A 25,005-nucleotide genomic window follows, 5' to 3' on the forward strand; every position below is an offset into this window, starting at 1 on the left:
GTGTACGAAGAACCATCGCAGTGCAGCTAGAACACTCGCTCAAAGCCCGGCCACGCCAGCATAGGATCTTCCGTGAGCGCACATTTTAATCTCAAACGCCTCCTGTTGCTTACCGCCCCATATCCACGGTTGATTCTTTTTGATCAATTTCGTGAGTGGTACCTTGGTATCGCTCTCATTCTTAATGAACCGCGAGTACTATCCGGCCATACACAAAAATCGATGCAGCTGCTCTACGTTTCTTGTCGCTCGGTACTCCTGAATCGGCTGAATCCTTTTAAGATCGGGACGCAGGCCCTCGTAATCTAGTTTGTAGTCGAGATATGTAATTTCGGTATAAAACAAATCTGACTTTTCCAAGCTATCTCAAGGCTCACCTCTAACAACCTACGCAGCACTCGACCAAACCAAGCCATATGATCATCAAAACTCGCGCTCACGACCAACAAGTCATCCATGTACTAAAATACATTCAGCGTGTACTCCGGGCCAAACAAGGCTTCCATAAATCGCATAAATGTCGCGTGATCATTTCCTAGACCAAAAGGCATTCTCTCGAATTTCCAAAGTCCTGATCCCGGTACCGCGAACACAGTATACTGTTTGCTACTCTCCTCTAACGAGATCTGCCAAAATGCTGAACGTAAGGCAATTTTTAAGAGAAAAACCGCACCTAGCAGCCGGTCTAAAATCAAATTAAGGTTAGACATCGGATATGTATCGATTTTAGTTACCTTATTCACCGGACGGAAGTCCAGGCAAAATCGATACGTTCCATCTGCCTTTTTGATGATCACCGGCGCGCTAATTGCACACCTGATCCCAGCAAAGCCGACTAATTCGTACCATTGATAGTAATCGTGACAAAATATGTGTTTTCGACTACCGCTATATGCGTACATCCCTATCATTCGTTTCTTCCATGGTGGAGCTTCCCGAGCTTTCTTTGGTCTTCCCCTCCACAAAAACAAAAGGTGATTCCGCCATCTTTTCCGGTACGTTCGTTTCTTCGGGTAGGTCGAGTGTCTTCATCGACCTCTCAAGGCTGCAATTATGGCTCATGCTGATACACGTCGACTGGGTTGAAGCTCTTCCGCTTGTCCTCCTTGGTATTCGTTCCGCATTCAAGGTCGATATAGGGTCTTCATCTGCTGAACTTGTCTACGGCGAATCTCTGCGTCTCCCAGGAGAGATGTTGACAGCCCAAGCTCCAAATGCTGAAGATATGCCAGTTTTCCTTGCCGCTCTTCGAGAGCACATGGCTCGCCTCAGACCGACGTCAGCATCAAGGCATTCTAAACCAGGAACTTTCGTCTTCAAGGAACTCGAGCGCTGTACGCATGTATTTCTGCGCGAAGGGCCTGAACGACGATCTCTTCAGCAACCATATCGAGGACCATACGAAATAATCGACAGAAATGACAAAAACATGACTCTCAAAATTAACAATATACCCAACACAGTTACTATTGACAGAGTTTTCCCAGCTTTTATTTTGAACGACGATGAACCACCTCCACCATCTGCATCTACGCCTATACCTGTTGCGATGCCACCTCCAACTCATCCGCCTCAATTAACGCCACCGCCCGTACCACCATCATCAAAGCCTGAAGTCACAACCCGTTCTGGAAGACGAGTTCGACTTCCGGTCCGTTTTCAAACCTGATCATCATCACTTCGCAAGGGGGTAGTGTGGCAAACGTGACGAACAGCCGAATTCCGCGTTCTCGTGTGAAGTTGCCGTTGCAGCGCATTTTTGTTTGTTTTCTCTACATTTTTTTTTTAGTCGCAATTCTGACAGCTAACTGAATAGCAAAAAAATAAATATTTATTATCAAAGTCTCGAGTACTCAATCATTCTCCTCACTTATAACAAGCACGTCTGCGTTCGTCTCCGTCGCAATTTGAGGGAGGAGCATGTGTGCTACGCTACTCCTGTTCACATTGCATTGTAGTATCATCAGGGTCATTTTTTCTGTTTCGTCTTCAGTTCCGTCAGTGCTGCTATGTATATAGCGCATCCGCCTGATCCAGACACGTGGGCCAGGTTCTGTCCTTCTATTCCCTTACAGAGGAAGCAGTCAGTAGTGTTTTTACACGTTCTTTGCCTATCAGTCTCCTTGCTTCCGTCGTATCGAACTTGCAAACGGCTCGCGCATTCCCATATGCGTTTGGCGCAAAGAGATGCACTTTCCGTTCCGAGTCCGTATTTAGTTCGCGATTTATCGCTTTCGCGATGTCCCGTACCGTCGTGACGCAGTCCAAGTCAGTAAACTCCAGAGAAGTTATGTCACCCTCGAAGTTAAGTCTTTTACTGTCGCAGTCTGTCCTAATACTTTCTGAAGTATCCTTTGGAAGTTCTGTCCTTGCGACTTTTCCAGCCGCATCAATACAGCACCGATCTTGGTTTTTCTAATCGTCGGAACGTCTACCTTCTCTGTCTTGGGGTCTACCTTCTGTCTGATAGTCCGCAGGTTGGTCCGTAGGTTGGGACATTCCGATCCTCAGCTTCTGTGTCCGTCTGTCGTCTTTTGTACCGTCTCGTTGTCGATCTTTTTCTTGTTCCTTTTCTGTTACTTTTTTACGACGGTGGACCAATCCTCGAACACCTCCGCTCTTATCTCAACATCCTCCGAAGGAGTCTGTTGAGTGGTATACGTGGTATCCCCCTCGTCAGGTGTCTGTCGGTTTCGGGCATTCACTCCCGGCTTTTGCTGTGTGGCAGCAACGTCTAGGAGCGTTTTCCGTCTTTCGTCATCTACTTGGTCTGGGCTTGGGGTCTGTTTTAGCCGTCGCCTTTTATATCCCGGAGTTTCCTCCATTACATTCCCTCGTCTTTCCGTTACATTCGTCTTTTGTCTGATTTGTCGCATTAGCTTCAATTCATACATACAAACTTCTACAGCCTCATATATCTTAGCCATACCGTTCGTAATCACGCCACTCACGTTTCTTTGGATGTTCGTCTTCTCCGTAATTTATCCTAGGTCGCTGTGTATGGTGAGCAGTTGCTTTCGCACCTTAGTCTCCACAGCGTCCCAGGATTCTGGCAACATCGACTCTGTCCTTTTTCCTGCCGCAATTACCCGTCCACCAGCCAGGTTTCCTACTAGTGTACTGGGGGAGCCGGGCAGCTCCAGTGATGCTCCTGAATCGATGGGCGCAGGCGGCATTCTAGTACCTGCAAAATTTTCTTTACCTTTCATCTCATTTTCATCTCCTTTATTCTACTATGTGTTTTATGTGTTAGTGGTCAGAACTGAATACCAGGTACAGTGGGTCCTACAATCTTTCCTGAGTAGATCCCTTGAACGAGCGTGCCTTGAGTCCGGTGGCCTCGACCGATCCTCCCCCCTCCTTGCAGCAAGGGCCCTTCCGTTTGCCAATCGAGATTTTGCGCTTATTAGGCGCTTTATCATTGTGTAGGGAGAGCCTCCCATTCTGGCTGAGTTGGGTCCGACCCCCTTCAACTACTGGCGGCCTAGGAGTGCGAAACTGGTTTTACGATTTTCAGAGTCGGCACACACATAATCTAGGGTAAACTCTGTCGTGATTGCTCTCACCACCGTCTAAAGTTCTACTTTGTGTCTGATCGACTAATCCGTCATTCCTCCGGTTTCACATCCATTCGGGAGATGCTCGTCTATAGAGCCCCCTTATTTATAACCCGCTTGGAAAAAATACCCGTTTATAGGGTTCCATCTCATTCATAGGCAATACCCGTTTATAGGGCCCTTCATTCATGGTCCCAGAGAATTTTCGGACAGTTTATTAGATGTGTAAGTTTTGTGTGATGAGTGGTTGTGTACAGCCTTACTGCCTACCACTATCGGCGGCTGTAGCCAGTGCTTCCGTTAGCCGTCTCTATTATAGCGCTGCTGCAGAGAGCATCAACGCGATATTAACGTTTCCATCGGGCGCGACGTGGACGCTGGAAGTTAGAGTTTCTCTATTGTGGGTGTGGTCCACACAATAGAGCACCCACTCAATATCATAGATGTGATCTATTTCAGTTTATTATTTAAATGCATTTTTATATCTTGTTATATGTCAATAAAGATTGTATTATATAAATTTATTTTATGGAGAGGTAAATGAGTTATAAGTGATTATATTAAAGTAGGTTTCGACTTGTCTTAATGGACTCACTAGTGATAAAATAGAACTGTCTCATAGGTAAGAGCGAAGGTTGTGGCTCCTATCCTAAAAATAAAAAAACAATATAATATACATATAAAAAGAACATTATTTGAATAAAAGCTGGATATATATAATTTTATATTTGTAATTCATTGATTTATAGACTCCTTATTTATCCAAGAATTGTGAGTTTTGTCAATGCCTAGCCATTTTACGAAGATTTTATTACTCCGTCTTCTGAGAAATTTTTCTACAAAATAGATATCAGAATGCATAGTTTTCTTTAGTTCTTGCTCGTAACAACCACCAATAATGGGATTTTCTTGGTAATTCAGCATGTCATATGTCACAGGTTTAGTTCTCGAAATAACATGAATAGTAAAAATTTTTGTAAACCAATTAGGCGTATATCCTTTTTCAAAAACGTGTTTAGACTTGCTCACTCGCATTTTATCTTCTACCTGGAATTTCGATTTTTAGAAAAGACGTTGGTAGTAACAGAACCGCGTCAAGACATGCATTTCATTTTTTTTATCACGTGTTTAGACTTCATATTTATTGCGCGATGTCCTCGATTATTATAAGACTCTATTAAACTCGAACCTACTTATAATTTCCTTTTAAACTGAATTTTTTCCGTATAATATTTTTGAGTGTTCGATTGAAACGTTTAAAAATTGATACTTTAAGATTGCTATAAGTAGAATATAGGTTTATTTTATATTTTTTCATTAGACTTTGAAAATTGACATTGTAGAACTTTTTGCCTCTATCCACTTGGAGATTTTTAGGAATGCGCCTCTTTTATACTACAAAATCCATTGCATTAGTGACATCTATAGTTTTCTGTTTTATTGGAACTCCCCGAGCATATCTTGAGAATGATCTATAACAGTTAATTATCTATAACAGTTAATAGATAGCGAAAACCTTTGTTCTCTGGAATATCCTTAAATCTCAATAAGATCAGCTTGCCTTGTCTCATCTATTCCACGTCGTATTATCCGTCTTTAGTGATTATATACCCTACACCAGGAGGATGTCGATTACCCACCTTTTTATACAATTTATATCTAAACACATGAACACACATTTTATTACTAAGGAATATTTAGGCTTCTCTTAATGTATATAGCTAGCTTAACATAATTCTTCAATGATTGAATGAATTATTAACATGACTAGGATTATCATCGGTTTGTTTGACGATAAGCAATATTAATTGATCAACCAGTTCCTTTGGATCATCGTAATATACATAATTAAATAATGATCCTTTACTTGATATTTTATAGTTAGAAAAGACCTCTTCCATCAATAGTCGATTTTCGCTTCTTAGGACTATCGCTTAAAGATAAATTTGGACAAATTTACTTTTTGAATTGAATTACTTGCTTATTGCGATATTCTCCACTTGATTCGTATCTCTTACGATAAGCGTTAATGATTTTAAGAATTATGTATATAATTTTCAATACCCGATGAACTGATTAATTTAGAATCAGTTTCTTTACGAAAGAGAAGTTCCATTAAACCAGGCGTCTTGCTGTATTCTTTATCATTCATAGTCACGTTATTGTTTTGGAAGAAAATTAGACAATTGGCTATGACATACACTGCCCGTCAATCACTTTTGCCATGCTAACTTCAAAATTAGGCAAACTTGGAAGTTTTGTATCTCGGTCGGAAATCATCGTAACACAAAATACCGCAGGGACTTTTAAAGGTAATTGCAAAAGCTTCCATTTAAGACGTGCAGAGACTTAAAAATGAAAACATGTGTTTTTCACAGTAAAAAAACTGATTAAAAAAATTGAAATTTTTTTAACCTCGACTTAAATCAATGCCAATTTAGAACCAGACGGTGGAGGGCAAATCGACCTGAGGGGTTCGGAGGGTAATGGCTTTCCCTTAAAAATGAGCTCCCGCGGGGTTCTATCCGATGTTTTTTAACCGAGTTACGGCGTTTTTTGTAAAAAGGAACCTTTTTTTCCAATCCTCAATTACTTCGACTTGCGTACGTTCTGAAAAAAAATGCCAAAAATAAAACAGTTTCATTTTGTGTCCATGAATACGAAAATAAAGTCAAAATAAAGAAGTAGAGAAAAAAATTTTTTTCGGTTTTTTAGCACATTGAAAAAATAAAGGAATTTAACTTTTTTTTTTACGCTTAGTTTTAGTTTTTTTATGATTTACTACGTTCCTAGACATTTTAAAACTAAGCGTAAAAAAAAAGTTAAATTCCTTTATTTTTTTAATGCGCTAAAAAACCGAAAAAAATTTTTTTCTCTATTTCTTTATTTTGACTTTATTTTCGTATTCTTGGACACAAAATGAAACTTTTTTCTCTTTTGCATTTTTTTCCAAAACGTACGCAAGTCGAAGTAATTGAGGATTGGAAAAAAAGGTACCTTTTTACAAAAAACGCCGTAACTCGGTTAAAAAACATCGGATAGTACCCCGCGGCAGCTCATTTTAAAGGGAAAGACATTACCCTGCGAACCCCTCGATTTGCCCTCCACCGTCTGGTTCTAAATTGGCATTGATTTAAGTCGAGGTTAAAAAAATTTCAATTTTTTTAATGAGTTTTTTTATTGTAAAAAACATATATTTTCATTTTTAAGTCTCTGCACGTCTTAAATGGAAGCTTTTGCAATTACCTTTAAAATGCCCTGCGATTTTTTGTGTTACGATGATTTCCGACCGAGATACAAAACTTTCAAGTTTGCCTAATTTTGAGGTAAGCACGGCAAAAGTGATTGACGGGCAGTGTATATATATATTTGTAACAAAACTTGATCCTTTGTTACCAATTCTTTTGCGGGGTAAGTGAGGCACTTTCGCTCATGACAATTGAGAGAGAAGAATGAGGGGAGATTGATAAATAAATTATACACAGACAAGAATCAAATCTCATTTACAACCTCTTATTATTATTAATTATCACACTGAACAAACGCGCGCATAACATAATCTAAATTACCGACTAACAAACTACAAATCGAACAATAAACTACTTAAGATAATCACAAATTAACATTTCGCATTTTACTAATACTTAATCGCGTACTTAACCTATTACAAACTTACTTAAAACTACGCGGACTAATACCGGGTAAACTGTCCGGCACGTGGGCGCCTGGACAATTCACCGGTCGCAACTTATATCACTACAAATTAATCCTAGCGCGAACCTTCAGATAGCCGGCACGTGAGTGCCAGGCTATCTCTTTCACCGCGCACCGGTCGTCGCATCAACAGAGAGAGAGAGAGTGTAGAGAGAAAGAAGAAAAGGAAGGCTTGACAAAGGTCTCTCCTTTGTTTGTTCTCCTGTTCCTCGCAACGTCGAGAATCCTGGGCGATGTGCTGCCGCAGGACGTACCGGGCGTCGTCGCTGGTCAGATCGTCGCTAACCGCTGTCGCTGACCAGGTCTCCGTCGGCGACGTTGACTCTCTTGGCAGGTGGGCTGGCTGCTGTCGCTGGCAAGGCCGTTGCCGGTAGGGTTGATCGTGCTTCCTTCCGGCTATCCCAAACTGCTCTCTCTGCTGGGCTCGGACTTCCGCACTGTAGTAGGACTAGGCTTCTACTCCCTCACTCTAGTAAGGCTCGGCTGCGACTCTCTCACGAACTAATTCCTGCGCGCATCTTGCAGTCGCTCTGCGGCGCTCGCTCCTCTCCCTACCTTGACCTATTAGTTAGGCGGCACGCGACGCGTCGCTTATCGGTCACGCGTTGCGCGCCTGCCAATCCCTGCATAGGCCTAATACTCTCTTTCTCTCTCTCTCTCTTTCTCACTCTCTCTCCGCGCTCTTCAACTTTTCTTGCGCTCAACTGCGCTGGCTCGTCCTTGGCGCTGAAACAAAAGGCCAAGTGTTAGGCGCATACTTAAATGCGCCCAACGTTGGCCACCACGCTTAGCCGAGTGGGGGAGGGAGAAACGCGGACGAGAGACGGGCAAACGGCGTGCTCTCGTCACTTATTTTTGTAAGCGAATATCAAATGTCTTGACTAAATTTGTTTTCTGTTGAAGTTCATGTAATCGTCGAATATAGTTTCCTACAATCGAATCATCCTATAGCTGTTTCTGATGTTTTGTAGTTACATTTGAACTAACTTTGTCTCAATTTATTGCAGTTGTATCAAGTGGTGATGCAGTATTCTTATTAACTTCATCTTCATCATCATCAATAGAAATAGTGGATTCAAATGTAGTATCAAACTGTTCTAAAGTAGAATTTAATTTATTAACAGTACTATTGGAATATCGAGATTTATAGGGATTGTGAGCTGTTGTTTTAGATTTGAAAACTAAATCGACCGTAATTTTCTTTTCCTTGTTCGTTTCCTGTTCAGTTGTAGCGTAAGTTTTATCAATACTTTTACCTCCACAAGTTTCTTCAATAGATCAACCATAGGTTTAAAAGTTTCATTCTATGTATTTTCTAAATCAGCTTTGTCACGTTTTGTTAGTTTATACTTACATTTGACGATATCACGAGCCACAAATAATTGTTTTTCTTTCAATGTAAGCCGTATTGACGCTTACAATTTCTAAAGTTAAATAATCTTCATTCGCTCACTCCACTGTATTTATAGCAAAAGAATCAAATCCCTTTCTATATAGTCCATGATTGGTTGGTCTATCTCTATTGATAACTAAAAATCCATGATTATTCTTTCTCCAACATTTTAAATAAATTTCTTGAAACTTCTCAAAAGTCATATCTGAGTTAACTAGATCATTGTAAATATGTTTTATATTCACGTCATTTTGTCGAAACAAAACCAGAAAATTTACATAATCTCGAATGAGATGCAAGTGGTCTGCGAGCGTATAATTGACAGAGATAGAAACTATTTACTTTTTTATATATATTCATACACAAGAATGCTATCACGTTGTCCTGATTTTCAGTGCTATATCTTCCAAAATCATGATGGAATTTGGATGAGCTTCATCTGATGCAACAACTGTCTCATGATCGCTTAATGCATGATACTGTATATCATTACTCGGTTAGAATAAATCTTTTAAAAATTTATAATTTAGTTGATTAAGAGACTTTGAATAAACATATACGTTTTTAAATCTAAGTCCATTAGATTGCGTGATGAGTATTAGCAAACAGTTAGTTTTCCTACAGTTACTAGAACCACTGAAAACAACTCGTATACTGTTAGGTAGTAGTTCGTGATGTCTTTTTTTCTCTTTATTCCGTCTCAACCACAATATCAAAATTTATGACTTGCATCTTAATTGGTTGCTCTTCGAAGTCTATATTGTTTACAAGTCACCGATCGAACAACGAATGAGTCAACTGACTGTAAAAATACTGCTTATATATTTTTAGTTTCTTTAAGATTTTGTCTTCTAAAGAGGTATGGTCATTCGTCTTGAAAGAAAAACTAGTGGTGGCTTAGTGAATAAGATCATCAACAACTTACCATTCGGGTAGAAATAGATGACTTTAAATTCAGAGTACTCTAAGACACCGGAGGTCCACCTACGGTAATGGGTCCTCTAAGGCTTAAATTAGCATCGGAAATGGGTCATGGTTTAAATGTGTCAAGGGCAGGTGTTGCAGTTAGTGTATGCGTTGTTCACACTTTTCCGTTTTGAGGGAGGTACAGCGTAATCAAACATTACCACACCTCTCCCCGGGCGTCAAAGGTTGGCATAGCCCACTGTCTTTCACTCCTTCGCTTTTAAATACTTTGGAGATTCGGAAGTCAAGTTTGCTACGACATCCCTGACGCTCACAGTGAGTCGGAGCCTTGTTAATCTAAGACGGCGACCTCCTCGCAAGGAGTTCGACGCTCAAGGAGAGCGGAACTTAAGGCTTGACCCTCGGTTTAGGCGCGACGGGACTCTAGTTGTCCCGATGTCTACCGCGTCGGAAGCGCGCGGCATACAAATCTTACGAGATTTGCTTGACCTGGTACCACTACCCCGCAGAGGCCAACCCAAATTGGGATGCCAGAAAAGAGACCCAGCTAGGACAGCCAGAGGAAATTCCTAAGACGATCAACCAGCTAAGCAAAACATCCCACCCTGCGTACCTATATTAAGGGATTGCTTCCACGACTCAAAGGTCCATCGCTTCGACGTACCGTGGTACGCCTCCCCATTGCGTTTCGGTCATCCCCGCTCACGCTGGTGGGTATCCGTTGTTTCCCGGTTTTCACTCTGATTTCGGATTTCGCTTTCTATGGAATGGCTTTTATGACTCGCTGATACTATATTTGCTCTTTCAATTTGATATTTTTTACTTTTGCGTCAGAGGCGGGGTCTCGCCTAGCCGACAAGGCGATTCCCAGGCAGTTTTCAGTATTCGTGCCAGTCATGCCCTTCATTCTAATCGGTTTCCAAAATCAGGCTCAATCGGGTATTCTAACTAGAATTCGAATTATTGAACTTCAGAATTTAATTTTAAAGTTCAATGTACAAAAATTATCTTCAAAATTTAAACTTTAGTAGCTATTCAAAGTTCAAAAATTAGTTTAGTCATTGTGCGAGTTTTGTCCTCTAGATGGGAAACTTGTAATAAGCGGCGTCTTTCTACTGTAGTTAGTAACTACTTTTCTGCGCTTTCTCTTTGTTATAGGTGCTCCTTCCCTGGGCTCTATGACTTTTCTAGCAAAGTCTTCAAAGACTTTATGGATTTTCCGGCTAGATACTAGGGCTGTTTCAGGGCAAGGCCATGTGTGGCCTTCCTCTTCAACAGCCTCTATTAATGGCTTTCTTAGTTCCCTTAATTCTTTGCAGTTAAAGAGAATATGGCTTTCGCTTTCTATTTCTCCACAACTACACAGTTGGTCTTCGCATAATCCTCTTTTATGGAGGTATGACTTAAAAGCACCATGTCCAGTCATCAACTGTACTGTATAGTGATTGGAATTTGGCAATCTCTTCTTTAATATGTCCTTGATTACTGGGAAATAGCAGTATGTTCTCCTGCCATTTGTGGCTGACTGCCATGTTTCCTGTCTTACTCTTTCGATTTCATCGTTGATGAGTTGTATGGCTTTCGAGATTTTTAGTCTGCCCGATCGAAGTTCCTCCGAGTCTATTCGGATGCCGTGCAGTGTTATCGATTTCCCTTTCCTGACGCAGTACTTCGCAACTATCCCGTCGAGCTCGAGAGCTATTGGTCGAGTGGCTGCCAACACGTGCGACGCTTCATGAGAGATCGATTTGTAGACTTTTAGTGTTTTGCAAAGAACTAATCGCTGCAATCTTTCTAAAGCAGATTGCTGTTTGATGTTTATTCTTTGCCACTAGCCCGCAGCGGCGTATGTAACTTTCGATAGTAGGAAGCCATTGTATATCTTTTTCATAGAATTGAATTTTAGGTCCCAGTTCGCTCTTTCTATTTTACTTAGCGCGAAGTAGGTGTTGCTGCAGTCTTTAACCACGTTTCGAATGTGTTCTTACAATCGGAAGTCCTTCGAAATCGTGATTCCTAGGTACTTGACTATTTTGTGCGTTCTAATGTTGTCTTTCCCGATTTTGACTGTAGGGCTCCTATTTTCGCTTAGTTGGCCTTTTAGTCATATTAGTGCTGACTTTTATACTGCCAAATTCATTTTGTCGGACTTGCACCAATCCGTCATTATATCAATGATTTCTTGGGCTTGTCTTTTAAAATCAATGCGTGTCGTCGCCTTAATGATGGAAAGCACATCGTCTGCATAGGCTAGTACCTCATATCCTGCATCCCTGATTGTCCGAAGTGGTTTGTCAAAGGTGACATTCTAACCTACCAGTACAAAGACTGAAGCCTGAGGGCACCCCTTCGTTACTCTTTTGAATGTTTCTTCGAAGTGAGTCGAAGAACTCTCTCGAAGAACTCTCAATCACTGAAGTAACTCTGGAGGAGCTTGTAGATGTTCTTCGGGCAAGAAGACCAGTCCGAGCTCTTTAGAATGTTGGGCATTCTTTGAATCATAAGCCTCTCGAGTGTCTTCCCAACTATGGGGAGTAGACATACGGGTCTATATGATTTAATCTCGTTCTCAGGTATCTCAACCCCTTTGAGTAACGTGATTAGCATTCCACTTTTCCATCTTCTGGGAAACACTCCGCATTTTAAGCAGGCGTTGAAAAGTCGCGTCAGTTTCTGGTGTAATGGTTTCGCGTTAACAAGCATTTCTGACTCTATTCTATCTTTGCCTGATGATTTCCCTGCTTTGTTCGCTTCAAGGGCCATTTCAACTTCCCTTGTTAGGAAAGGCGTTGCGTCGCACACTGTGGTATTATATTAAAACATCAAAAAATTATATTCAAAATGAAATATCTCAACTTCGAATTGACCGACTTTGACGAAATCGATTTCAATGTAAAGCTAATTACTTATAGAATACAGGAAAACCTACAAAGAGTGTCGAAATAGATTTTCTATCCTACAAAAAGTTCGTGGAAATGCAAAATTTTTTGAGGCTGTAGATCTTTAGAGTAAAAATTAAAAATAATTGTTTTTAAAAAGAAAATATAAGTTTAAAGATAATTTACTGAATAAATAGAAGTTGAAATTCATCAAATGTCAGGTAATAACAAATTCTTGGTGGTAAAATTGTATTTAAATATGAAAATTCTATTTGGCCGATAGTTGAAAAGTATTTAATAAGCCACATAAAGGAAATCACAGTATTGAACTTTTAATTATACTTCTGGGTGTTTAAAGCACTTAAAAATTCTATAAAAATATATGATGCCAAGATTCCAAGTAATAAATCAATTGTTTAAACAATGTTTTCAACAAAAATTGTGTGAAGGTAAATTTTTGGCTTTGAAAAAAATACTGTCAGATTTCTTTGACTATTTTGAATAAAAAAGTTATCATCAAATTTCATGTAGAATGCATTGTTTTCTATTTAAAAATACCCAATGTTCAAAAAATATGATTTTTATCTTTTTTAGGATTTTCATACTCATAAGGATTTACTTTATTGATGACTTCTGAAAACCTGTATTTACTATTTCATTAACTACAGATAAAACTGATATTTAATGTAAAAAATTGGCTATATTAATTTTTGTAACTCATGTTTAGCTTTAACAATAGTAAATTTGTAATCGTCGATATAAATAACCTGATAAAAGCAATGCATGCAAACGCAAAATTTAAGTTGCAAAAAAAAAGCTTTGCAAAAGAACTTGCTTGATAAGTAATTGTCAGCTGAAGTGATATTTTTGAAACTTTACGGCTTATGAAACTTTCGTAAAATACATCTTATAAGTGACTGAAAAACTATAATAACCTGAGAATTTTCTAGTGTGTATGAAGTAAGTTTGTGTTTTACAACTTTAAAAAAAGGTAAGTGATATAAATAGTATCACGTCTCTCAGCTGCTCATCAATCAACGTCTTTTTCAACTTTATAACTCAAAGTTAAATTGATTTTTTATGCGTAATCAAACAAGAATACAGAATTGTATACTTATTGTTAGTTAGATTGCGGTTAATCTTGAAGTAATATTGTTGTGCTGATCACAACTATAATCTTATAACTTTTTAAATTCTAGCCAGAAATACTTAATATTTTTAGAGCTTATGCTTAAGCCTACTGTTTTAATCAATTTTCATATATTATATAATCAAGTTAATGTGCAGTGAAGGTATGTATTGTAACGGGGTGGCTTACCGTTTAATTATTTTTATTAAGACAATCGCGCAAATACGCTCGCAATCACCTATATCAAATAAGAAAGCTGGAGAGCAAGAGGGAACGGATGTCAGTCAACCGATAAATCTACGAATCTACAAAGAGTGGAGTTATTACGGAATAAACACGCTGAGAGCACTTTTTAATATTACGAACGAAACCTTTTATTGTCTATCAAATGCTACATTAGATCGGCCCGCGTGTTTATGTTTACATCGGCGCTCGCTCGACAACAACATGCAGTGTCGGGACGCTCGCTACTCTTTGTTCGTAGAGCTATTACATGCACGCTTCGGACGCGGAAAATTAGTTGTTACGCATGCAATCGCGATGGCGAGATCAAGCTGGCCAGCGTACCTTTATTTTGTAGACGTACGAAGACGGCGGTAACAATTCGTGCTGCGAGAAAGCTGTCTATTTTTCGTGTCGCGGATTGCGAATTCGCGCGCACGTGGTTTCGCCCTCGATGGCGAAACCTCACACACACACTTTCAATCTCGCAGAAGACGACTCTTTTCCGTCGGCTCAGGTCTGCTCCCTTGGTAGCTGCACGGCACCTCGGTAACAGCGATCACTTCAAGTTAGCACTGGTACGGACGTTCTGTTTGTGATTTTCGGTCTTTGCGGCTCGCGTATCGGTAGTTGACAGCGAAAATGCGGACGAGCGTGACGGTGGATGAACCCTCACTGGTTCATTTTCAATCGCGCGCGTTCTGTCTGATCGTGTGCCAAATTCCTTCGTTACATTTTGCGTTTCCCCGGTAGGTGCTGCCCCCGCAGGCAGCAATTAGGTTAGATTATTAGCGCTAATTTGCCGCTTACCGTCACATTATATTATTTTATTAATTTATAAAACGATATTTCATTAACTAAAAAAAATCTACTTCTTGAATAAGATTGTTGCTAAAAAAATTATGAGTCAAAAATAATTTATTTGAAGGATTAAAAAAAGATTGAGTTAAATGAAACTGCTACCCTGTAACAAAATTGAACTTAAAGTATAATTAACTTACTTTATTTTGTAGAAATATTCAATCAATTTTAATTATAGTAACAAACATATGTTTCTAATAAAAAAAAAAAAAAAAAAAAAAAAAGTCAATCTTTGAAGTTGTCTACCTCAGTCAAAAATAAATATTTTTTTAAAAAAGTTAGCGCTATTATAAAGAATAAACCAATATCTTCACAATTTTGTTGGTGTAGTCCAGAAAGATTGAAAATTTTGTCTCTTATGTTAAAAAAACTGATCACATTTTTTTTTTAATTTTTTTGGACACGAAAAATCGTTTATAATTTTTCAACCGCTAGGCGGATTTCAAAAAACTCAGATGAAAAACATGCGTATTTATGTTCTCATTGAAATGAACGGAACAGATTTTTTTTTCATCGGGCTGTTAAAAAGTTATAAAATTTCTTCTGAAAAAGTTTTTTTTTCAAGTCTCATTATCTCGAAATCTGTAGAAAAAAACTCCAATAAATACAATTTTGTAACTGTATGGAAATAAAACTTGTATCAGATGCTTCAAAATTGCTAATAACAATAATTTATTTTATTGTTTTACTCTTTTGAAGGTTAAAACATGGCAAGTAAAAATCATTTAAAAAGAGTAAGTTATGAGGGAATATATAAAAATGAAGGAGATAGGTCTGCAAAAATAACACGAGGTACAAGTGGTGGCCGAAAAAAAAATTGAAATTAAGTGTAATGCTTCATATTCTACACATTCAAGAAGGGTTCACGATACTGCAAATTATGCTGAACATAACGTAAAAGTATTGAAGATGACTATCCGTTTTGACATCCAAAGAAATCAGAAACTCGAAAATGATAAGATTACTAGACGTAATTTGATTGAGAGTGAAAATGATAGTGCCGACTAGATTATAAGTGATATCGAGAATAAAAGCGAAGAGGAAGGTTTTAGTGAAAACGAGGCTGAAATCGACAATCCGAACACAAGTGAAAACGAAGAGGAAAATCCACTCGACAGCAACATTAAAAGTGTATCCAAACACTCGCCAACATCAGCACTTGCATTTTACTTGGAACATGATTTCACTGTTGTAAAGTACCAGGGATTGGTGCCGGACACAGGACAAAAAAATTGCCCAATTTACCCGTGCTACACCTTTATACAACGCGAAATGGCTAATTGTCGACCCGATCAGTATTTAATTATGTCTGAAATGGAAGTTTCAGTAACATTACAGAGTTTACTGAATAAAACGGCAGAAAGGTTGTGTGAAACAGTTGGCTTTGAATGGGATCATACTGACCTGCATAATCTTGAACTGACCGTTACATTAGGATTTGATAGTTCCTCTGGACATTCAAATACTCACCAAAGATGTGACAATCCAGAAAACGAAACTTCAGATGCTCAGCAATCATTATTTGTAAGAAATATGGTTATCATAAAATTAGTGTCTACTTCGCAAGGTATGTTAAATTTGGTTCACCTTTGTATCTAAATTCTGCAGGTTTAAAATAAAGCTAACCAACTTAATTATAACAAAAGTTATCATTTTACTTTAAGAAGAATGTAAGTGGACAAATCCAACGCCACAAAGCTACCATTTTGTCGTCCAGAAAGGATTGCTTTCGAGAAAGAAACCGATGATGCATTAGTACAAGAAAATCTACGATTAAAAAAAGAAATTGCTGAGCTTATTCCAGACGAATGTACTATGAAAAATGAGAAAAAAGCCAAAGTCAGTTATGCTTGTTACATAACGATGCTTGATGGGAAAGCTGTCAATGCTATTGTTGGTAACAAAGCCACCGTTAAATGCCCGATATGTACTGTAACTAGTCACAGCTTCAGCAAGCAAACAGAGTTTCAACCAAATGAAGATGCTTTATTACTAGGAGTAGGACTTCTTCATGTGTAAATAAAAGCCTTCGAACATTTAATCCATATTTCGAAGAGATTACCTCTAGGAGTTTGGGATGTATAAGAAGGCCTCAAAAGTAGTTTTCTTTGTTAATTAACTTTTTATGTTAATAAATGTAAAAGATGAAGTAAAGTATATGTTTAAGATAACATAACATACATAAGTAAGTTAAATTTTCAGAATGACTTAGAAACTTTAGAGCAACATATTAATACCCAAAATATTTTGCAATCAACTTTGTTTCTTGTGTAAAAATTGCTTTTAAAGTAATATTACACAATATATCAATTGAATTGAATACGAATAAAAGAGATCGTTTTGTTGTTAATTTTTTATTTTAATTATATTCTAGAAAGAGCTGAAAGTAGAAAATTATATGTCCAAAAACGTGTCTTTGAAGCTTTTGGTATAAGGCCAGATCAAGTTCTTCAAGGACATGGTACTACCAATACAGGAAACTTAGCTAGAAGATGTTTTCAGGAGTCTTAAAAATTTGCGGAAGTATTAGAAATTGATGTAAAATTAGTAAAAAATATTGCGCTAATACTTTACTTGTTCTAATGTAAGAAAAGTTTAAATCTTAATAAAGTAGAAGAACTTTGTGAATATACATATAAAAGGCATAATGAAGTTTACCATTGGGCTCGAATGAATCCAAGTCTTCATAAGCTGCTTAAACACGGCTGTCAAATTGCAAGAAAATTTCCGATGCCAATGGCATATATTGCCGAAGTCACCAGTTTTTTAGACGAAATATGACAGACCATGCAAGACAATCTAGTCAAAAAACTCGCCTTCAAGATGTCTTTAATAGAGCAATTTACTTAAGCGATCCTTCTATTTCTTTAGTTTACATAAAAAAGAGGATTCGATTTCATAAAAATGATATTATTCCAGCAGAAGCTGCTTCATATTTCCAAAGTTAATAGTAACTTTAAGAACCAATGAAAGTGTTTATTCTTGTATTATAAATCTATATATTGTATTCTTGTGTTATGTTTGTATTAAAAAATAAGGTACTGAATTAAATGAAAACTCAGAAAAAAAAAGTTTTAAAATTATTTGAAGCTCCACCTCAAAAACAATTTAAAATATTTGTTAGAAAATTACTTTTTGCTTTTTTTTTCTTAATAAGATCTGCAGTTTATAAAGATAATATTCTAATTAGTAAGATAGTAAGATAATATTTTGCGAAAGTTTCAAAGGCTGTAAAGTTTAAAAAATATGACTTCAGCTGACAATTACTTATCAAGCTAGTTCTTTTGCGAGTACAATAATGGTTAATTTAGATAAAATAAATTTTAAAAATCACTTGGAATCTTGGCATCATATATTTTTATAGAATTTTTAAGCACTTTAAACACCCAGAAGTATAAGTAAAAGTTCAATACTGTAATTTCCTTTGTGTGGCTTATTAAATACTTTTCTACTATCGGCCAACCAGAATTTTCATATTTAAATACAATTTTACCACCAAGAATTTGTTATTACCTGACATTTGATGAAATTCAACTTCCATTTATCAGTAAATTATCTTTAAACTTATATTTTCTTTTTAAAAACAATTATTTTTAATTTTTACTCTAAAGATCTACAGCCTCAAAAAATTTTGCATTTCCACGAACTTTTTGTAGGATAGAAAATCTATTTCGACACTCTTTGTAGGTTTTCCTGTATTCTATAAGTAATTAGCTTTACATTGAAATCGATTTTGTCAAAGTCGATCAATTCGAAGTTGAGATATTTCATTTTGAATATAATTTTTTGATGTTTTAATATAATACCACAGTGTGCGGCGGTTAGCTCTGCACCGTGGGAGTTTGTTCGTTAATAAATTACCTTTGTATTAGATAACCCTTCCCGTTACAATATATACTCTCTCACATACACATACACACACACACACACATAGATACGCACACACATACACCTTCTATAAAATAATAATAAAAAAAATTAAAGATGGTTAGAGCGCATGTGGTATATTTACAAGAATGCATGAAGAGGCAACCATACGAGGTATAATCTGATAAAACCGAGGTGTCAAAACGATGCTAAAGAGAACAAGATAATTAAGTACGAGAGAGTGAAATTAAATTTGAAAGAGAATCATCTTAATATAATAACTAGATATGTTCTTATTATTAAAAATGTATATATATTGTAACGGAGTTAATACCGTCTTTTTATTTTAAGCGTGCTATCGCATAGAAAAGCGCGCGTGATTACCTGAATGTTCAAACACGAAAATCGGAGAGCAGGAGGGAACGGGTGTCAGTCAACCAACTATCTACTAACGTGAAATAAATACGTCGAAAATACTGTTAATATCACAAGCGAGATCGTTTATTGCCTCTTAATGCTACACTGTATTCGGCCCGCGTGTTTATGTTTACATGACGTGCGCGCGACAATAACGTACAGTGTCGGATCGTTCGCCGCTCTTTGTTCGCCGGGTTAATACATGCACGGTTCTTACGGAGTACGAGGGATTAGTTATAGATAATTCTACTACGATCGTGAAATGAAGCTGGCCAGCTTACCTTATTATCAGTCGCAAGAAGAACGAAAGAAAAAGTTCGTAGACGTAACTCGGGGGAGCCCGCTTCTGTGGTCGACCGGCTCTGGCTGTCGATTTCGCCCTCAATGGCGAAACTCGTCACACACGCACGCTTACACACACTCGTCTATGTCGGGTGATGGCACAGTTCCTGTCTCTCCTTATTAATTCATCTCGGTACTCAGGAAAGCTCGGGAAAACGTCAAATGTATTTGTTGCACAGCTCTGCGATCGGGTTCTAATCCTCGACTCCTTCAGGCGATATCGATAGCTGATCCTCGACTGTTTCGTTTTCATACGGCGCGTTCCGTCTCGTCTCGTACGGAATTCCCTCATTATATTTCGCCCCAACTAGCAGGTGCTGCCCTCGCCGGCAGCCATATGGTTGGACTGTTAGCGCTAATAAGACGTTTACTGTCACAATATATTATCTATTAATAATATATGTTAATAATTTATTAAATTATTAATAACATTTTATATATCAGCGCTAGGCTGGCTATTGCCTTTTCATTCGCAATATAAGTTGCAGCAATGTGCCGATTGGATCGAGCCCCATACCAGCACACCCTCGAAGTAGTAGAGATGATTATGGGCGGTATATGCTCGAGTATCGGGTAACAACAACGTGGGAAGAGCCAGCGCGCGCAACGATCAGCGTACCCACTTCTAACCCGCATGCATGTACAGACGAGCTTACGTTATCATCGATGAAGAGACTTATTACAAAGCTTTTTCTTGACTTACATTTGACGGAGAAATGTGCATCGGAAAGCGAATCAAATGCAGCCATTAAGATGTTATGGAGAACTTCTACGCGGTCATAAGAAAAGTATTGTCAAACAGAAAAAATGAATAAAATTAGCGAAATGGTTGAACAGTCGCAACGAGATATATTCAATATTTTGCGTTAACTTCAAACTACTATATGTAAGAGATGTTTGGATGCTAAGATTGCTGTAAATATTTTTACCTTGTGGACATATCACTGTATGCATGGATTGTGCATCAAGAATTCATAATTGCCCAATAAGTCGTCAAAGTATTACCAAGTGTGTTCATGCGTATTTTGCGTCGATTTCTTCTTTTTTCTAATAAAGTGCCTATTATTTACAAACATGTTTCTGTACTTTTTTTTCCCTTTTAATCTACTATTTTATATTTAATATTAAATTATATATATATAATATAATTATATATAATTGTATATATATAATATAATATAATTGTATATAATTGTATATATATAATATAATATAATTGTATATATAGTAAGTGAGTAAAAAAACAAGGCTTATTTCATACGTTAATTTTGTTTTTTTTATTTATTTCAAACTTCGATATAAAAAACAAACTACATATTACGACTTTTACGAGCAAGCATTCATCTACTGATAGCCAGCGCATATTGAAAGATACATGGTGTATTTGATAGATACGCGTTGTGGTTACTACATACGGAAATGCTATTATTTGAAAGTTTTTTGAGTGATGGATAACTGAAGTCTTCAACGTTAACCACAGTCGTGCTGTAAAAAAATGAAGCAAATAATAATCATTAGATATATATAGATATCATTTTTTTTTACGATAGTACGCGATGAAACGAAACTTACTGTGCATTGGTCAACAAATTTTTCAACCATGTTGTTTCTCTAAGACCTTTGACAAAAATGCTTGCTCCGAAGAGTGTTTTTTTCGTTATTTTTCCAAGATCATCATACCGTAAATCGCCAGATTCCCACGGAATACCATGGAAATTTCTCGTTAACTATCGGTTTTTGCACTGATTTTTCTTTAATAAACATTCCCATGGGTAAGGCGGTTTAAAGAGAAGTACCGATGAAGTTAATTCTTCTTCCAGATAACAAACAGCAATCTCTATGAATACGAATTCGTTCAAGAAAGTTTTGAAGCCCTACACATCAACAACAAAATCTATCGTAATAACTGAGGAATCGACGATTGCGTTAATACAGTCGAATGAATATCTTCTTATGCTGGGCTTGAACTTGTTGATTCCTCACCAGTATTTTCTAACCAATTAGATTCTCTTCTGTTTGAAATAACTAATAATTTTTTTACCACCACTATAATTTTTCGATCAATAACATTCGTTCATCCCCTCCATACTTTTGTGTATTAATCAGCATTGACGAGTAGTAAATATAACATGATGGATTTATCAAATCTGCTCGTTAAGAAATAGCATCACGGCTCAGTATTTCAAAAACATAGCCTTGTTGCTTTTGAGGTTACATCGTCTGGCGAAGGCTGGTCATGCCAGTATCGAAAACATCGAAAGCTGTTACACTGGGTTCATTGGCTTTGCGCAAAGCGGATGAGCTTTCTCGTTCGCCTAACTTGATCATGGCTGGCAAATAGAAGCTGCAAGCAGCTATGTGTATGTGTATGATTAAAAAAGTTTTACATCTGCTAAACGAATACAAGAGTAGGCTGTTAGCATAGCCTCCGCCCCACTTCATCGATTTAGTTTTTTCATTAAGCTCATCATGTTGGTAATATATACGTTGATCGATTCATCTGGGCCTTGATATCAACTTTGCACTTCCCTTATCAGTCGCTGTTGCTGTTGCACGCTGGTTCCAAACCATTCCCGTGCGTCTGCTTCAAATTCAGCGTAGGAGAGCCACTCTTCTTTCATTACCTCGTACCAGGTAAGAGCGGAACCGACGAGCAGCTCTGACACTGATAAGAGCATTTCATTCTCCGTGAGTCCGGTGCCGTTCCTCAAATTGTCTAGCCTAGATAGGAAGGTGTCTACACTCGCATTACCCTCTACGACAATACGGACAATACGGTCAACATCCCTTGTAGTCGACCAAGGGTTTGTTGTCTGTTGGGGTGACCACGTGCTCGGCGTGTGGCTATTCATTTCAGCATTAACTCCATTAAGTTGATGCTGTCCACCTTCTCCGAAAGGGAGCGTCCGGCGGAGGGTCCTGCCGGTAGCCCCCATGGGCCTCTGTCCGGGTCCAGCTGGAGTACTTTGAAGTAACTGTGTGTCGTAATGGTAGGTTAAGGTACCCAGAAACGCAAAGCTCCTGCACGTGTTTGTTGTTGTCGTAATTCACTTGAATGGCTCGCATCATCTTGCTGTGCATTCCTATTTTGGGAATTTTCCAATATATTTATCCTGGCGGATAAGTCATCAAGCTGGCTCTTAACATTGCTGCAATTATTATATATCTTGTCTAACACCCTTTTTAGACTTGATAGGTTGACTCTTAGCGAGTCTAACAGCTCGAGCTTCTTTTCGTTCTCTAGGGACCGGAAAATGAGGTCCTGAATCATTACAGCGAACGCAGGCGAAAGTTGAAACTGGCTGCCATCATTAGCCGTTATTGTAACATTTTTATTACTATCACCTTGTCAGTCATCGTTTAATACGTCTGCACATTTTGCATCAATTGGTTTAACGGGTGCTCTCCTTCCCCTTCAGATACTGTATGCCCAGCGCAGATGAATGTGATCAGCTCTGAGCGTAGGGGTGCCCTTCTTGCTGGTTTCTGTTTTGGTTGCCAACTTCGATGAAATCTGCTGCTGTGTAGTCGCCTAGTAACCAATTTTGTAATCGTCTAGCTCGCGAGAGCTTACTCCCGTTTTTCCTTATCTCCAATTGCTCGAGATACTCCTTAATTTCTTCGTTTTGTAGCGACAATACTCAGTTTTCAACTTCCTTTTGAGTGTTTTCCATTTTAATTTATTTATTATATCGCGATTTGTTTTACTATTGCCGCGATTAATTTTATTAATAGACTACACATCTCCTTGAAGGACAATGCGAGTACGAGTGCTATAATTAATGTATCGTAAACAAAAATTTAGATTTTACTAGCCAACGAAAAGCTCAACATAAGTTATTTACTATTGCGCTAGCCGAAAAACTCTTTTACTCGCTATTGCGCAATATAATAATCCTGCCTATCCGGCGCACTAACTGTTTGTTAGCGCGTCTGTGTTGGTTAGTTTCTAAATTAAAATAACGAGCTTATCTCTGCGCAATCACCAATAATCACAGTTAGCAACTCTTGAAAGACATAATTACATTGAAATTAAAACGAAAGAAAACGTTTGAGTTGTGTTTATTTCGTTTTGAATGTTCCCCGGGCCAACGGGTACAATGTTGTTATTTTTTGGCAATTTTCAAAACCTATTGATGATTGCGAGGTAACTTATAAAGAGTCATTCGATAGCACTCGCACGCGCTTACATTGAATGTTTACAAATTACCGTCGCAGCAGGCCTTCGCGAGTTAGATTACAGTTTGCTTTGTTTTCTATGTGGCATGCGTTCAAAGTGTGCACAACAAGACTTTGATTATCACCTGGGTCGTTGGTTGACTGAGTGCAAGGTCAATGTTTAAAGGAACTGGCGTTTTGAAATATATATATACAATCATAAGCGCTACAGGTTTTTTTACGTTGGGCGCCATATAACGGGGTGTGAATCCCGTTTCATTTCTTTGGCTCGCCCGATGCGCAGTGGTATCGGAATGCGCTCGGCGAGATCGAAATAATCAATTTTATTAACTAACCGGGGAGCAGGAAGGACAGGTGTTAGTCAACCAACTTATTAATAATGACAACGATGAATTAACGTTTCAATCATAAATAAGCTAGTTTATTTTCAATATACTCTTCAATACGCTTGGCCCGCGCTTTTAGCTTAAGCGACGCATGTGACAATCTTATGCATCGGCATTTCGTTTATAATCTCTCACTCACGACATTCGTTTACATGCTCGCTACCGATTTACTCGTAATTGCCGGCGTGAGGAGAACTAATACGCGCGATTGATTAACAAAAATCGCGAAACTGGCCAGCTTACCTTACGTGAATAACCGCACTGTCAAAGGGGGCAGATTAATATCGTCTTTCAATATATAGCTTAGGTCGCCGCTTTTCTCCACTGGAAACGGGGTTTTCCCCATCGTCCTGTCGACTCTGTCGGACGGATTCCGCGATCTCGTGGTTGCCTACGATGGCGATATCACTACTCACTCCGAACGGCAACAACAACGGAAATTATTGATGGACTCGCTTCCGCAGTTTTTTTAAACGTTCGTGTTTGCGTCTGGCTCCTCTGCGCTGCTTAATGCTCGGATGGCTAATCCTCGACTGGTTCTTCTACCTTTGCGCGCGTTCTGTTCCATATCGTACCGAGTCCCCGTTTTCTGCTTTCCCCGGCCGGTAGGTGCTGCCGTCATAGGCAGCTGCGTGATCGAGACGGTAGCGCAAACAAGACGTTTACCGTCACAACCTCGAACGTCCTACTTTCGTCTTGGATAACTACGTCTCGTTGGTTTGTGCAACACCTCTACCACAACTGCTTCCATCTAATCAACTGTTTTCTAAATTTTAAACACTTAACGTTATTGGTGGTAAGTCTTCTTTGATAATTACATTCAAATCCCCAAGATCACTCCTCAATCGTGTGATCATGTTGCTCATAGATTTGATTTCCACCTGAACGATATTTTCACTGTTTTCCAATCTTTTATTCTCTTAATCTTAATGATCAAGAGAATTTTCAGCAGAATAATTGATTTCGTATTTTGATTTTTTTGTGTTTAGAAATTTCGGCTTCTTGACTGTAACAAGAGTTTCGGGAAGATTTTTTTCCTTCAAACTTATTAAATTTTTAATTAAATTCATTTCGCTTATTATGTCTTTAAGAGGATCGACTATTGGTTTGAATATCTTATTCAAGACTTCGT

General features: G+C 38.2%; 1 protein-coding gene across 1 annotated transcript; it reads left to right on the forward strand.

Moving 5' to 3' along the window:
* Positions 1-1,060: 1,060 nt before the first annotated feature.
* Positions 1,061-1,669, forward strand: LOC131668214 (uncharacterized). Its single transcript, XM_058942184.1, has one exon. It carries the CDS (start codon positions 1,061-1,063, stop codon positions 1,667-1,669), a length of 609 nt encoding a protein of 202 aa, XP_058798167.1.
* Positions 1,670-25,005: the final 23,336 nt, after the last annotated feature.

The sequence above is a fragment of the Phymastichus coffea genome, unplaced genomic scaffold (assembly GCF_024137745.1).
Source record: "Phymastichus coffea isolate CEN01 unplaced genomic scaffold, Cenicafe_Pcof_1.1 PCOF00006, whole genome shotgun sequence".
In the NCBI taxonomy this organism is placed as follows: Eukaryota; Metazoa; Arthropoda; class Insecta; order Hymenoptera; family Eulophidae; genus Phymastichus; species Phymastichus coffea.